Source organism: Andrographis paniculata, unplaced genomic scaffold (assembly GCF_009805555.1).
Source record: "Andrographis paniculata isolate CXL003 unplaced genomic scaffold, ASM980555v1 Contig64END, whole genome shotgun sequence".
Lineage (NCBI taxonomy): Eukaryota > Viridiplantae > Streptophyta > Magnoliopsida > Lamiales > Acanthaceae > Andrographis > Andrographis paniculata.
In genome coordinates this window covers 1089413-1102254 of record NW_026137600.1, presented here as the reverse complement: position 1 = coordinate 1102254, position 12842 = coordinate 1089413, and the positions used below count along the sequence as shown (strand labels likewise).

General features: G+C 30.2%; 1 protein-coding gene across 1 annotated transcript; it reads right to left on the bottom strand.

Annotated features, from left to right (window-relative positions):
- Positions 1 to 5099: 5099 nt before the first annotated feature.
- LOC127261891 (receptor-like protein 4) lies at positions 5100 to 11987 on the bottom strand. The gene is made up of 9 exons (XM_051290320.1): positions 11667 to 11987; positions 10451 to 11536; positions 9578 to 9728; positions 8813 to 8884; positions 7295 to 7363; positions 6895 to 6963; positions 6737 to 6814; positions 6446 to 6654; positions 5100 to 5600 (listed from the first exon to the last, which is right to left on the bottom strand). The coding sequence occupies exons 1-9, from the start codon at positions 11734 to 11736 to the stop codon at positions 5494 to 5496; spliced, it is 1911 nt and encodes a 636-aa protein (XP_051146277.1). The 5' UTR covers positions 11737 to 11987; the 3' UTR covers positions 5100 to 5493.
- Positions 11988 to 12842: the final 855 nt, after the last annotated feature.

The following is a 12842-nucleotide window of genomic DNA, read 5'->3' as shown; positions in this document are numbered from 1 at the left end:
GTTTGTTTATTGTTTTGATTGAAATAATTTTTTTTACGGATGGTATAAGGAATCCTACGAATAATATAAATAATAATGTTCAATATTGAATATTAACTTTTGTAAGAAAGATAAAATATATATATTAAAATTTATATAAAAAATATATATTGAGCAAACAAACATACATCCTTAATTATTTTATAGAAATATTTTATTTTTTTTCACAAAATATTTCATTCTTCCATTTTTTTAATTTTCATTTGATATTTACTAGTATTTTTAGGTAATTAGAATTTTTGTTATAAAATAACAAATTTGTTCTTAATTTTGTGTATAGAGAAAAAAAAGAGTAAATAAAGTAAAGACATAAAAGTAAATTTTGTTTATAAAAATAAAAAAAAATCGTTGAACATTCCAAATAAAAAAATAGAATCGTTATTTCGTAGACGGACGGGTATTATATTAAATTAAAATTAAAATTAAAATTAACGTAAATAAATAAATAAATAATTACATCGTATGTATTTTGGTGTTGAAATTCGATGTATTCACTATCTATAGTATATACGAGAAAGCCTCGCCGACAAACGGTTACACATTGAAGTCATGAGCATAAGCCGACACGTGTCTCTTCATTTGCGGCACGTGAGCTCAGTATGCAGCTAAATGTTAATTACAATACTAAAGTTGGTCAGCATAATTGACTTGCAAATTTGGGTTTGTTAATTGAAGAAGTTTTTTTTCCTTTCCTTTTGTTTTTGTTTTTTTTTTTTTTAATTATATATATTTATATTAATTATATTATTAATTTTATTAATTAAGAATAATTATCTTTTTAAGTATTCAGCCGGTGGTGAGCTAATATTAAACATGGGATCCTAACTGTTTATAATTTTGATCTAGAGAGACTCAAATGACAAATAGAAAATTTACTCTGAACATAGAAAATATAAAATTAAATAATAATAATAATAATAATAAAATATAAAAAAAAAATTGACACATTTTAAATAAATAAATAATTGCAAAAGTGTTGAGGTTTCGAGCAACTTGATCATATAAAAACTCGATATACATATAGGGATAGTTGTTGTATTGTATTTAAACAACGAATAAATGTAGGGTTTGTTTGTTTAGTGATTTTCTTCAATTTATTTTTATTTTTTCTTTTAGGTGAGGTATAGTAATATATATATATTGATAATTGTATCGAAAAAAAAAATTATGGACAAACAAACTCGTAGCATTAATAAAAAAAATATATATATATCTTTTATAAAAAATTACGATAATTACATAGTAAATAAATTGAAATTATAAAATCTCAAAGAGACCAGAGCTATAAACACACAAATACAAAGTCGTATATAGATACATATATTCGTGTGTAATGTATACTCGTTCGATTAGCTCCGATCCAAAAAATGTGCTACATCAACATCGAGCGAGCGATTGTGTATTATGCTTTCGGGGAACAATCGAGAGCTCGATCGGGACCATGATGCCATTAATGTAGGTGTCATATATATATATATATATATGACTTTAATTTTTCCATTTATAAACACACAACGAACACTTTGATCTAAATCAAAAACATGGTTTAATTCATTCATTCAATCCTTACAATACATATATATATATATATATAAATGTGTATATATGGTGTAGTATATGAATAATAAGTATGATTTTGTTCTTTAGGAGTTTGATTTATGTATTTTTACTATATAATTAACTATCGTAATTTTTTTTATAAAAATATATTCCTTCCGTCCGGCTCTAGGATCCCATTTACTTTTTATGTCATTGTATTTAATATTAAAAATATATTTATATTTATATATTTTTTTGTACAAATGTCATTATAATAGTATTTTAAGACACTAACGGAATTATTTTTGTTATTTTCTCTTGATTTGTACTAAATTTTCATATAATTAATATTCAAATATCAACATGCGAAAAATAGACGAAACTCTTAGAGAGGTATTACTATTTTTTCTTATAAAATACTCCCTCTGTCCCAATACAATAGTCTTGTTTATCATTTTTGTCCGTTCCAAAACAATAGTCTTATTTTCATAAATAATCATATCACCATCAAACTACCCTTACTTTTCATTTTTATTAGACAATTGTCACTACTTTTTACACTAATACACTCATAAGGGCAAAAAAGTCTTTTATCCACTTTTTACCTACTACCAATATAATATCAATATTCCTTAAATCCCGTGTCCAACCCAATTCAAACTATATTTATGGGACGAAGGGAGCATTACAATTCAAATTAGGAAGAAATATTAATAAATAAATAAAATCAAACCACAATATATATATATGTGTGTATATATATATATATATTGTAAGAATAGACAAATGATAGAGATAGAGATAAAGATGCATTGTATTGTGCAAAGAGTTTATGGTTTTTTCATTTATACAAATGGATGGAAGATAACGACAATGCAATGCCTCATCTTTATATTTCTTTTATTTTTGTTGTATTTATAAGTTTTAAAATGAAAATAAATATTTAAGATGATATTTTTATATATATAAAAATAATAATAAAAAATATTTAATAGAATAGTTTTTGAAGAAGAAAAAATGAAAGATTGAATAATAAAATATAAGTTTAGAAAACATAAATGAATAAATCCATATTCTCTTCACCAATAAAGAAATAAGTTACATGTAATATTTCAAATGAAATTTAGTAACAAACACTTGTTTGGTTTTAATTTAAAACTTGATATTTAATTTGAATTTTGATTTAAATAGTATTATGATATGATATTTTATAAAATAAATAATGTATTTTTTATTAAAAATAGCGATGATTTTGTTTCAAATAGAACTCAAACACAATATTATCAACTATTCTTTATAAAAATATATTCCTATTACACTAAATATTAATTTATTTTTATTAAAGTACTACATCAAAAATATATATATATATATTCACAAGTCAAAATATTATATTCAATACATATTTATTTTGTATCAAATACTCGATTTTTATTTAACCACAAACTATTTTAAAACCAATCAAAATTCCAAAACATGTCTAAATGTAACCAAAATATTTGGGATAGATGTTGAATACTCTCTCCTTCTCAATACAACAGTCTTGTTTATCATTTTTGTCCGTCTCAAAATAATAGTCTTATTTTTATAAATAATCATATCACCATAAAATTATCCATACTTTTTCATTATTATAACACAATTGTCACTACTCTTTACGCGAATATACTTGTAAGGGCAAAAAAGTTATTTATCTTTACTTTTTACCGACTATCAATATAATATTAATATTTTTTAAATCTCGTGTCCAACACAATAAGACTATACTTTTGGAATGGAGGAATTATATGTTTATGTGTGTAGAGTAAGAAAATTGATATTTATTTAATATGTAATGGATAATATGTAAAAATGTCCTTCAAATAGAATATATACAATAGTAGAGTTATAACTTTAAACAAAATGTAAACCTATTTTATTATCACGCGAATTATAAAATATATGTTCTCTTGAGAGACTAGCATATTATATTACATATTAGCATCGTACTTATTTTTCAAATAATAAAAATATAGAAATAACACATATTTTTATTATATATATTATGTATTGCGTGCAATAAAGACATGTGTTATTTATTCATAATTACAACGCGTGATGTATAGGAGTATATGATGTTCTAAAATAAACTGTTGTATATACTATGTGAGACTATTTGACTGGACACGGATTTTAATAAAAATGAGTAATAATTGTTATTTTTTTTTTTTATAGTGAAAAAAAATACAAAAATATAATAATTTTTTATTTAAAAAAGAAACGAAAATATTTTTTTTATGAGAAACCAAAAAGAAAAGTGAACATAAATTTGAATGACGAAGGAAGTATGTTGTATTTTTTATTATATTACTATGAATGATAAGCTGCTAATAATAACATTATGTACTATTTGTTAGCATATTATGTATTGTTCAGCATAATGTTAAATTTTAAATTCAACATTTTAGCGACAGTATGAATAATATTCTCTTATGCCAAATATAGATAAATACGTGGAATATATATATATATATATATATTGAATGTTCCTTGTATACTTCAAGAAACTATCACTTTCAAGGGAAGGCAAAACACAAACACAAAAAACTTTATGTAAATGTCTCCAAGACATAAAGAGGATGTGTTAGAATCATTCATTCCTTTTTATTACTCAATTCAAGGTTGTTTTCATAACAAAGTTTTACTTAATAATATTCACTAGGGGTAGGGGTGGACAATCCCCTCCCAAAGTTTCGATCGGGACACAATCTTTGTCTCGATCTTACCCGAGAAAAAAATATTTTGATCTTTTGACAATCTTGTAACTCGGTCCCAAATTTTTGATATAGCATAGTTGTATGAAAGAATCTTGTTCCAATACCGTTCTTTTAATTCGTCCCGATCCAAAACTATTCCGAATTATTTGAATTGCGACCTAATTGGATTTATTGGGCCTTGGATATATGGACATTGTTATTTAATTATAAAGGATGTATCTGTATTTTTGTTTGATTGTCATTTAAAATTATGCATAATTTATTTATATAAAAAATATATATATTTACTTACAATTTCATTAGCTATAATTTTTTTTTTTAAAAATATTATTATTATTTACACCAAACATTTTTAATAAGTTTTTAAAAATATTAGATTTATTTGATTGTTTGAAATTAATTTGAGATGTTTATATTTTAATTATTATTTAAATAATGTTTTTATGTGATATATCCGTCCATCGTCAAAACGTAGTATAAATTAAAAAAAAAAAGGATAAAAATATTTATATTAGTATCTTGTAATACTAATGTAATCATATTTTTATAAAAAAAAATCTGACCGTCGACGAAGGTAGTATATTTTTGTCAAAAAATGTGCAAAATAATATGTAGAAAAAACACAACCCCTTTCTTTTATATTAAGATACTATTAATCCCGAACGGAATATATATATATACATATTTTTATTTAAAATGATTTATAATAATAATAATAATAATAATAAAGGAAGAGGGTTTCTCCCAAAAAAAAAAAACATATGATCAAATGGTGTAATGAAGTTCCTAGATGAATTTTAACAATGAATTAAGAAGGTTCTTACCAAATACGAATATGATATACACTGTGGGGACAAAAACATCTTTCGGACATACAATACAATACAATACAATGCACCCAAAAAAGAAACAAACAAGAAAGAGCTAGCCCGATTCGTCGTAAAAAAAAGTCGAAAATGTCACCTATGCTATATCTTTTCGTAGCAATAATACTGCACTCCCTTTATAGCTGTTCTTCCTTTATAAAAATCTTTGTTTCGGGCGGGGGGACGAATGGACCATCGCTATCTACATCACAATCGGTCGAATGAAGTTCATCCCCTACCAAAAATTCATGTCGTCAATCAGATCAGATCAGATTAGATTAGATCGAACTGGATCAGCTAACGTTGTACGTAGGTATGAATCCTTTCGCGTGTTGGCTCTCCATTTCGAGCGTCATCAATGATTTCTGCCTATGGTATCGGTTCCTCTTCGCGGCCAAAGCTGCAAAAATCCCGTAAAGTAAGGATTTGTTCTTTTGTAATTTCAAATCTAAACAGTACTATTTATTTTGCACAATTTTTAATAAAAATATATTGTTTTCTTTCACAAAATATCACATCAGAATCTTGTTTAAATAATAGCTCAAATTAATACACTATTTCAAATCAATTTCGATTAACAACCAAACAAACTTTTGAGGCTATTCATCAATATTTATTTTTTTTAAAAAAAAAAAAAATATCACATCAAATAAATATATATTACATAACTCAATAATTTAATAACTCACTTTTATTACGGTAAAAATAATTTTGCATACAGATATAGGAATTCTATGCATCATTTTCGCTTACACGAGGGTAAACATACTCGTCTTTTTACTATTTTAAAAAATTTTCAAAATTCCAAAACTTCTATCTAAACTGAGCCATATACTTTACATGACCCGTAATTTATCGCATACCTTACTATTATGCCCCTGAAAATATACGCATATAATTCCTATTACGTAAAAATATTTTGCATACGGATACAGGAATTCTAAGCATCATTTTCGCTAACACTGAGGGTAAATATACTCATCTTTTACTATTTTAAAGATTTTCCAAAATTCCAAAACTTCTATCTACCTAGACAGAGCCCCTTATACTTTACATAACCTGTAATTTATTGCATAACTTACTTTTATGCTCATGAAAATATACGCATATAATTCCTTATTACGTAAAAAAATATTTTGCATAAGGATATAGGAATTCTACGCATAATTTTCGCTAACAAGGGTAAATTACGCAATAATTTTAAGTCAAAACATAAATGATAGTAGAATCGATCGCGACACTTACAAATGAGTTCGTTTGGAAGACCGAAATCGTAGTCGTTGCGTCGTTTCTTGATGTAGTATACGATCCCGAGCAGCAATGCCGAGAAAATAATGAGACACGAGATCCCAATTGCCACCTTCCCGCCGGTAGACAATCTCCCGTTTTTTCCCCAAAGCAATGAACAGTTCGGAAGAGACGGTACGCCACATAATCCTTTATTACCAGAAAGGCTGCAAAAAATAAAAAATAATAATAATAATAACTCTCGTCAAACATGCAAATTCCGGGAAATAATAACAACTCTCGGCATACTCTATTTTGCCACCCCGAACTCCGACGGAATATAGCTCGTCGGGGACGGGTCCTTCGAGCGAATTCCCATTCAGTAACCTGTGCAGAAAACAACGTTTCAAGAAATTCATTCAGACAGCATTATCTTATAATGACGGCATGAAATTCAGACAACTTACACGAGCTGCAAGCTGGACGAGGTTAGACTTTCGGGTATATAACCAGTGAACTTGTTGTTCGATAAATCCCTGTCAAAAAAAAATAATAATAAAACACATTAAGTTGTGTTCTTTTGTGAATTTTACACAGGTTTTTACTATTCAGATTTTTTGTTTTCCTAAAAAAAAATATCACATCAAACAATTATTTTTCTTTTATATTCAAAACATCACATCAACCTCTATTTATATCACATCAAACAACTATTCAAATTCAACTTTCCTATATGCTTTTAGTCCGAAAATACATTATACGATTAATAAATTAAGTGCGCCATGGAAACACTTCGTCCCATGATGTCTTACCACAGTACAATATGAAAATTTGCAATTAAAACAAGTAGTGTTCTAGCGATCTTACAGCTTCACGAGAGACTTTACGCCGAGCCCCGATGGGATCTCACCTCCCACCGAATTGGAACTCAAATTCCTGCACATAAAATTTGTGTGCTCCAAATTACTACAGATCTTGTCTGAAACAGGCAACAATATACGCATCTAAGTCTATGAATTTAATGAACTCAAAGGTTATTGTTGTCGAGTGGTAATAACTAATCATTCATGGAAATAGCTACAATCAAACTTTACAATGCTACAAACGCAACGTGCTATATAAGTATTAATTAATGTACCCCCTCGCCCACAATCAATGTATCCATCCTAGTGTATCGGGTTTGTCCATAATCAATACCTCTATTTCCTAATTTAGTAAATACAACGTCCACACGAATAATAAAATACTTTTACATTTCACCTAAATGACAAATATTCCACCGTCTTATTTTAGTCCGTACACTTTAGACACCACTTTGGTTACTGTGTTCATACTGATTTGATCCAATCAATACATATATAAAAATAAAACCACATATCCGACAACATATCTTAATATAATATGTTGCACATATTTTGATAGCATAATATCATCACAATAAGCAGATTAATATAACACGGCACAATGTATAATCCACACATAAAATGTTAATACTATATATAGCATGACACATTTTATAATTCTATGTACACAATCTATTGTGATTTCAACGTAATAAGCAGATTATTCAGTATAGCACAACATATAACCCGCACAACAAATGTTATCTGTATTGTTATAAAATATTAATTGCTTCAAATTAATATGCCAACTTCTAACCAAAACCCTTTAGACATTACGCATAGCATATAATACTAAAAATTTCTTAGTAAACAAATACATATAAAATGGACTCGAGGGAATATAACATATAGACGAAAATAACAATTTAAAATATCTATATGTTAAACACATATAAAAAAGGTATTAAATGACCTAAAACTCCAGGCAGTAAAAGTATTTGAAAATTATGAAATCATAATTAATCGTGGAAATCTCGACAAAGAAAGAAGACCATAACAAATATCCATTTGGACATGTTAATAGTCACAATTCAAACACCATATTTTTAAGGGTGTGTTTGTTTGGGGGTTTGGATTTTAAATTGTGATTTGAATAGTAAAAATTTTGAATTTGAATAGTTATATGATGTGATATAAATAGGTGTTGATGTGATGTTTTGAATGTAAAATTGATTTTTAGTATAATATAAAAAATGAAAAATAAGTGTTTCATTTGATGTTTTGGGGGAAAAAAATTAGATGAATAGTGGGATTAAAGTCCAATCCCCCAAACAAAACACACCCTTAAGTGTATTCAAATGGCCAAAAGTAACAAAACTTTCCTTCGATGCAACTCTACATTTCTGTTCTTCCAAGTGCCATATTTTAGTGCATCAACCAATTATTATCGACATTTTCACCCAATGCACCAATGGGACAAAACAAGATAAATAAAAAATATATATATATATAAATATGAAACGGAATGCCAGTGGATACTTACAGGCTTACCAAATTAGTCAAAAGGCCAATTTGGTCGCTGATACTGCCTTTTAGACCTTGGCTCCCGATATCTCTGATAAAAGACAAAAAAAAAAATATCACACGATTAAAATGCATTTTAGCAAATAAAAAGGCTCAAGGCTCTGTTATTTACGAGATTAGTTAGAATACATTATTTTCTCTCATAAAATATCACATCCAACCACTATTTAAATACAAACCAAATATACCCGAAGTTTCCTATCCATTTGCCTTGTAAATCGAGTTTTGCTCGGAAATTCACATGGGTGTGTTTACTTGTGAGGTTTTAGTTTTGAGTTTTGATTTTGAATAGTTACTTGTGAGGTTTTAGTTTTGAGTTTTGATTTTGAATAGTAAAATTTTGAATTGAAATAATTGTTTGATGTGATATAAATACGTGTTGATGTGATGTTTTGAATATAAAATTAAATTTTAGTGTAATAAAATAAATAAAAGTTAAGTGTTTGATTTGATATTTTTGTAAGGAAAAAAAGTTGGAATAGTAAAATCAGGTGTAAAACCTGACAAGTAAACACACCCTAGCGATTCACTCACAAGGAATTGGGAGTGTCTTGATGTTTTGTATTGGTTTGAGAATAGTTAAAATAGATTTTTAATGTAATGTTTTGAATTGCAAACACATTCTTGATATAATATTTCAAAATGAAAATTAGGTTTCGAATATATGGATTTTTAGAGAGAATTTGAATGGTAAGAAGATTTGAAAAGGAAAAGGAATGCTGACATTTGAGAGATGACGAGGTTCGATCCATCCTTAGTAGGATGACATGTCACGCCTTCCCAAGCATCCCAAGTCGAAGGCGCGCACGGATCTCCGTTCCATCCCATTCTGTCCGGCACACGGAGCGATTCTTTCAGCGCTTTCATGGCCGTAGCTGCGAGGAATTTGGACAGACAAGAACATTAGTTTCTGTTAGTTGTACCATGTAATAAAAACTTACAAGCTATTGGTTTTAGACCATCCGTCCCAAATGAGTCGCCAATAACTACACAATTCCCTCGTGCCTTTCATACGAAAAATGAGTTATGAAGTAGACTAACGACCCGCAAAACACTAATAATCAAAATATAGAATGAAATCTTGGCAAATAGAAATACTAGGATATAAACACGAGCACATTAACCTTAAGATTGTAAGAGCTATATTTGCTACGGATATGTTATTACATTGTAGTAATATGACTAAAACAACAAAATTTCAATCCTAAATGAGCTATTAGTTTTAGACCGTCACAACTCCCTTGTGCATTTCATACGGAACACGCACGACAAAACTAATCATCAAAATAAAGAATGACATATCGGCAAATAGAAATACTAGGACATAACCACGACCACATTACCCTTAACAATGTAAGAACTATATCTGCTACGGATATGTTATTACATTGTACTAATATGACCAAAACAACAACAGTTCAATCCTAAACGAGCTACGATCATTTCATCATTACCTAAATTCAATCTACGCAACATGAATCATCTCTAGTCCTCCGCTCCCTAAGCAACAAAGCTAAAAACACAAAGCCATTCCTTCCAACCCATACAAAACCTTAAAACGGTTGACTTCTTACATCATATATGCATATATATATACCTTGATCGGGAATAGTTCTCGGATCAACCGGCACAATCGCGTAATTCTCAAGCCCGCAAATCACGGGCGCGCCAACCACCGACTCCAACCTCACATTCAAAGTAGTGCTACTCAAATTCTTGACCACATAACTAAAATCGTACGCGGCAAATCCCCCGACCTCCTTAAAAATGTCCACCGTATTAATTCTCTCCCCGTTTACGAGCACGTCAAATACCCTCCGTCCGGGGCTCGTCACGGCGGCGTCGATCTCCGCAAAATGAAACCACAACAAGTAATCGAGCTTCGCGTCCACCGGCAACTCATACTCCAATATTCCGCCGCTATCGCCCTCCGCCGCGTTCGCCGTCCTGTAGAGCTTTTCGGGGAAATAATTCGGGCTAACGCCGGCATTTGCTATCGATTTTCCGGCGGAAATCGATCGGACCGCCGCCGCATTGGCGGCTGCGATTGGCTTCAGCCGGAATTCGGAATCCGACTGCCATGACCGGCCGAAGAAATCGGTGTCGTTGGTGAATCCGGGGCCCCATTGATCCGACCCGGACGAGAATCTTCCATAATTAACCAGAATGTAGGAGCTGGAATTCTTAGGGTACGAGAAATTGTAAGCGTTAGGGTCGATTTGGATCAGCTCGACGGAGCCGACGACCGGAGAATCGGTGGCGATGCTGTAGAAGCAAACGTCGACGGCGCCGGAATCGTCGTCGGAGAAGAAGAGATCCGAATAGGCGCCGGAGCGGGAAACGGATTCGGGCCAAGGGGATCTCCAGGAAAAGACTAAAGTGCCCTCGACGGAGACGTCGAAGGAAGGGGAGTGAGACTTACCGTCGAAGTTGTCGTAGACGCTGAAGGTGCGGAGGAAGTAGCGGGCGGCGGCGCCGCCGCCGGTGGGGATCGAGTAGCAATTCTTCTTGCCGGAGGAAATCGGGAAGTAGCGGAGGTTTTTCTCCTGCTGGTGGACGAACCGGAGCGGTTCGGAGACGATGGAGGCGGCGCCGCCGGAGTAGAAGCGGTCGGAGAGCCAGGTTGTCCGGAAAACGTCGGTGGTGTTGACCAGGCCGCCGCAATCAATGTGGAGAGTGTAATCTGCGGTAAGAAACAAACAAAGAGGGCCCCAAATCGAAATTAGGGCAAAATCAAGTCAAAGAATTAACAAAACTAGAGCCACAATTTGGGGAAATTGAAAGATCGAACAATGGCGACGAATTGAACTTACTGTAAGGGTAGGAGGACAGGGAGAGGGCGGGAGGGAGGATTAGGACAAGGATGAAGACGAGGGCGGACATGGTAGGCGGCGGAGGTGTCTGAGCCTGACAATGTGTCGCCGTCGTCGTCGTTCGGGCATGCGAAAGGGAAGTAGAAATTAACTAAAACTATCCATTTCTGATATCTGCAGTGCTGCAATGGAAGCTTTGGTCAGAAAAGGGGACAACCAAACAGGCGCAATTAGCGGGGAATGGGAGAGTGAACGAATGGAATGGGAGTGAGCGAAACGACGTCGCACGACGGCTTTGTGTCGTCTGTGTGTTTGGTTGACGTTTCAAGCTAAATTGAAATTGGCACTCCCATTATTATCTATTTCATCTTTTTAAAGATCTACTATTTCGTCTAACTTATTATGTCCCATTTTTTTATTTGTTAGTCTCATTTATTTTGTTATTTTTTTAAAAAAAAGTTATATCCCTTAATTCTATTTTAAATTTTTTAATATATTATTTTTAAATTTTAATTAAATTAATTAATTATCTTAATTTTATTGTATAATTATTTTTATTAATATATTTTTAATTATTCCTCTCCTAATTTGAAATGAAAATAATATTATATTATATGCTTATATTTTAAAATTTTATTTAACAGAATCTATTTATTTTCGAATAATTATGTCAATTATTTTTATAAATTCATTTCTAGTTTATTTATAATAGAAATTATTTATTATAGTTTATAAATTTTATTTTAATAGCTATAATTATTTTTTATTTAAAAATATATTTTATGTGATATTTTTAAAAAATAAAATAAAATAGTACCAAATATTTAAAATAATTGTCTAAACAAAACCTTATATTTGTACAATTTGGCTCTATTATTTCTTCTTCTTCTTTTCAAAATTGTTTACTTCACAATTTTATCATTTTCAATTAACATGTGTTCATTTTTAATGCATAATATTACATATTTTACTTGAAACAATATATATATATATATCTATATCTATGTCTATATACAAATTTGTGTGTTTGTTCGGGGAATTGGATTTTAAATACAATATTCATTTATCTTTTCTCTCAAAAAATATTATTTTTTTATTTTTTATATTATACTAAAAATCAATTTTACAATCAAAACATCACATCAACACCTATTTATATCACATCATACAATATAT

Bases quoted from the DNA above. Each gene is read 5' to 3' on its own strand.
- LOC127261891 (XM_051290320.1), bottom strand. From the start codon at position 11,736: ATGTCCGCCCTCGTCTTCATCCTTGTCCTAATCCTCCCTCCCGCCCTC. The intron at 8,885-9,577 runs GTCAGCATTCCT...GTCTTTTATCAG, and splicing joins AACCTCGTCATCTCTCAAAT to AGATATCGGGAGCCAAGGTC. The intron at 6,815-6,894 runs GTAAGTTGTCTG...TTTTCTGCACAG, and splicing joins TCGTCCAGCTTGCAGCTCGT to GTTACTGAATGGGAATTCGC.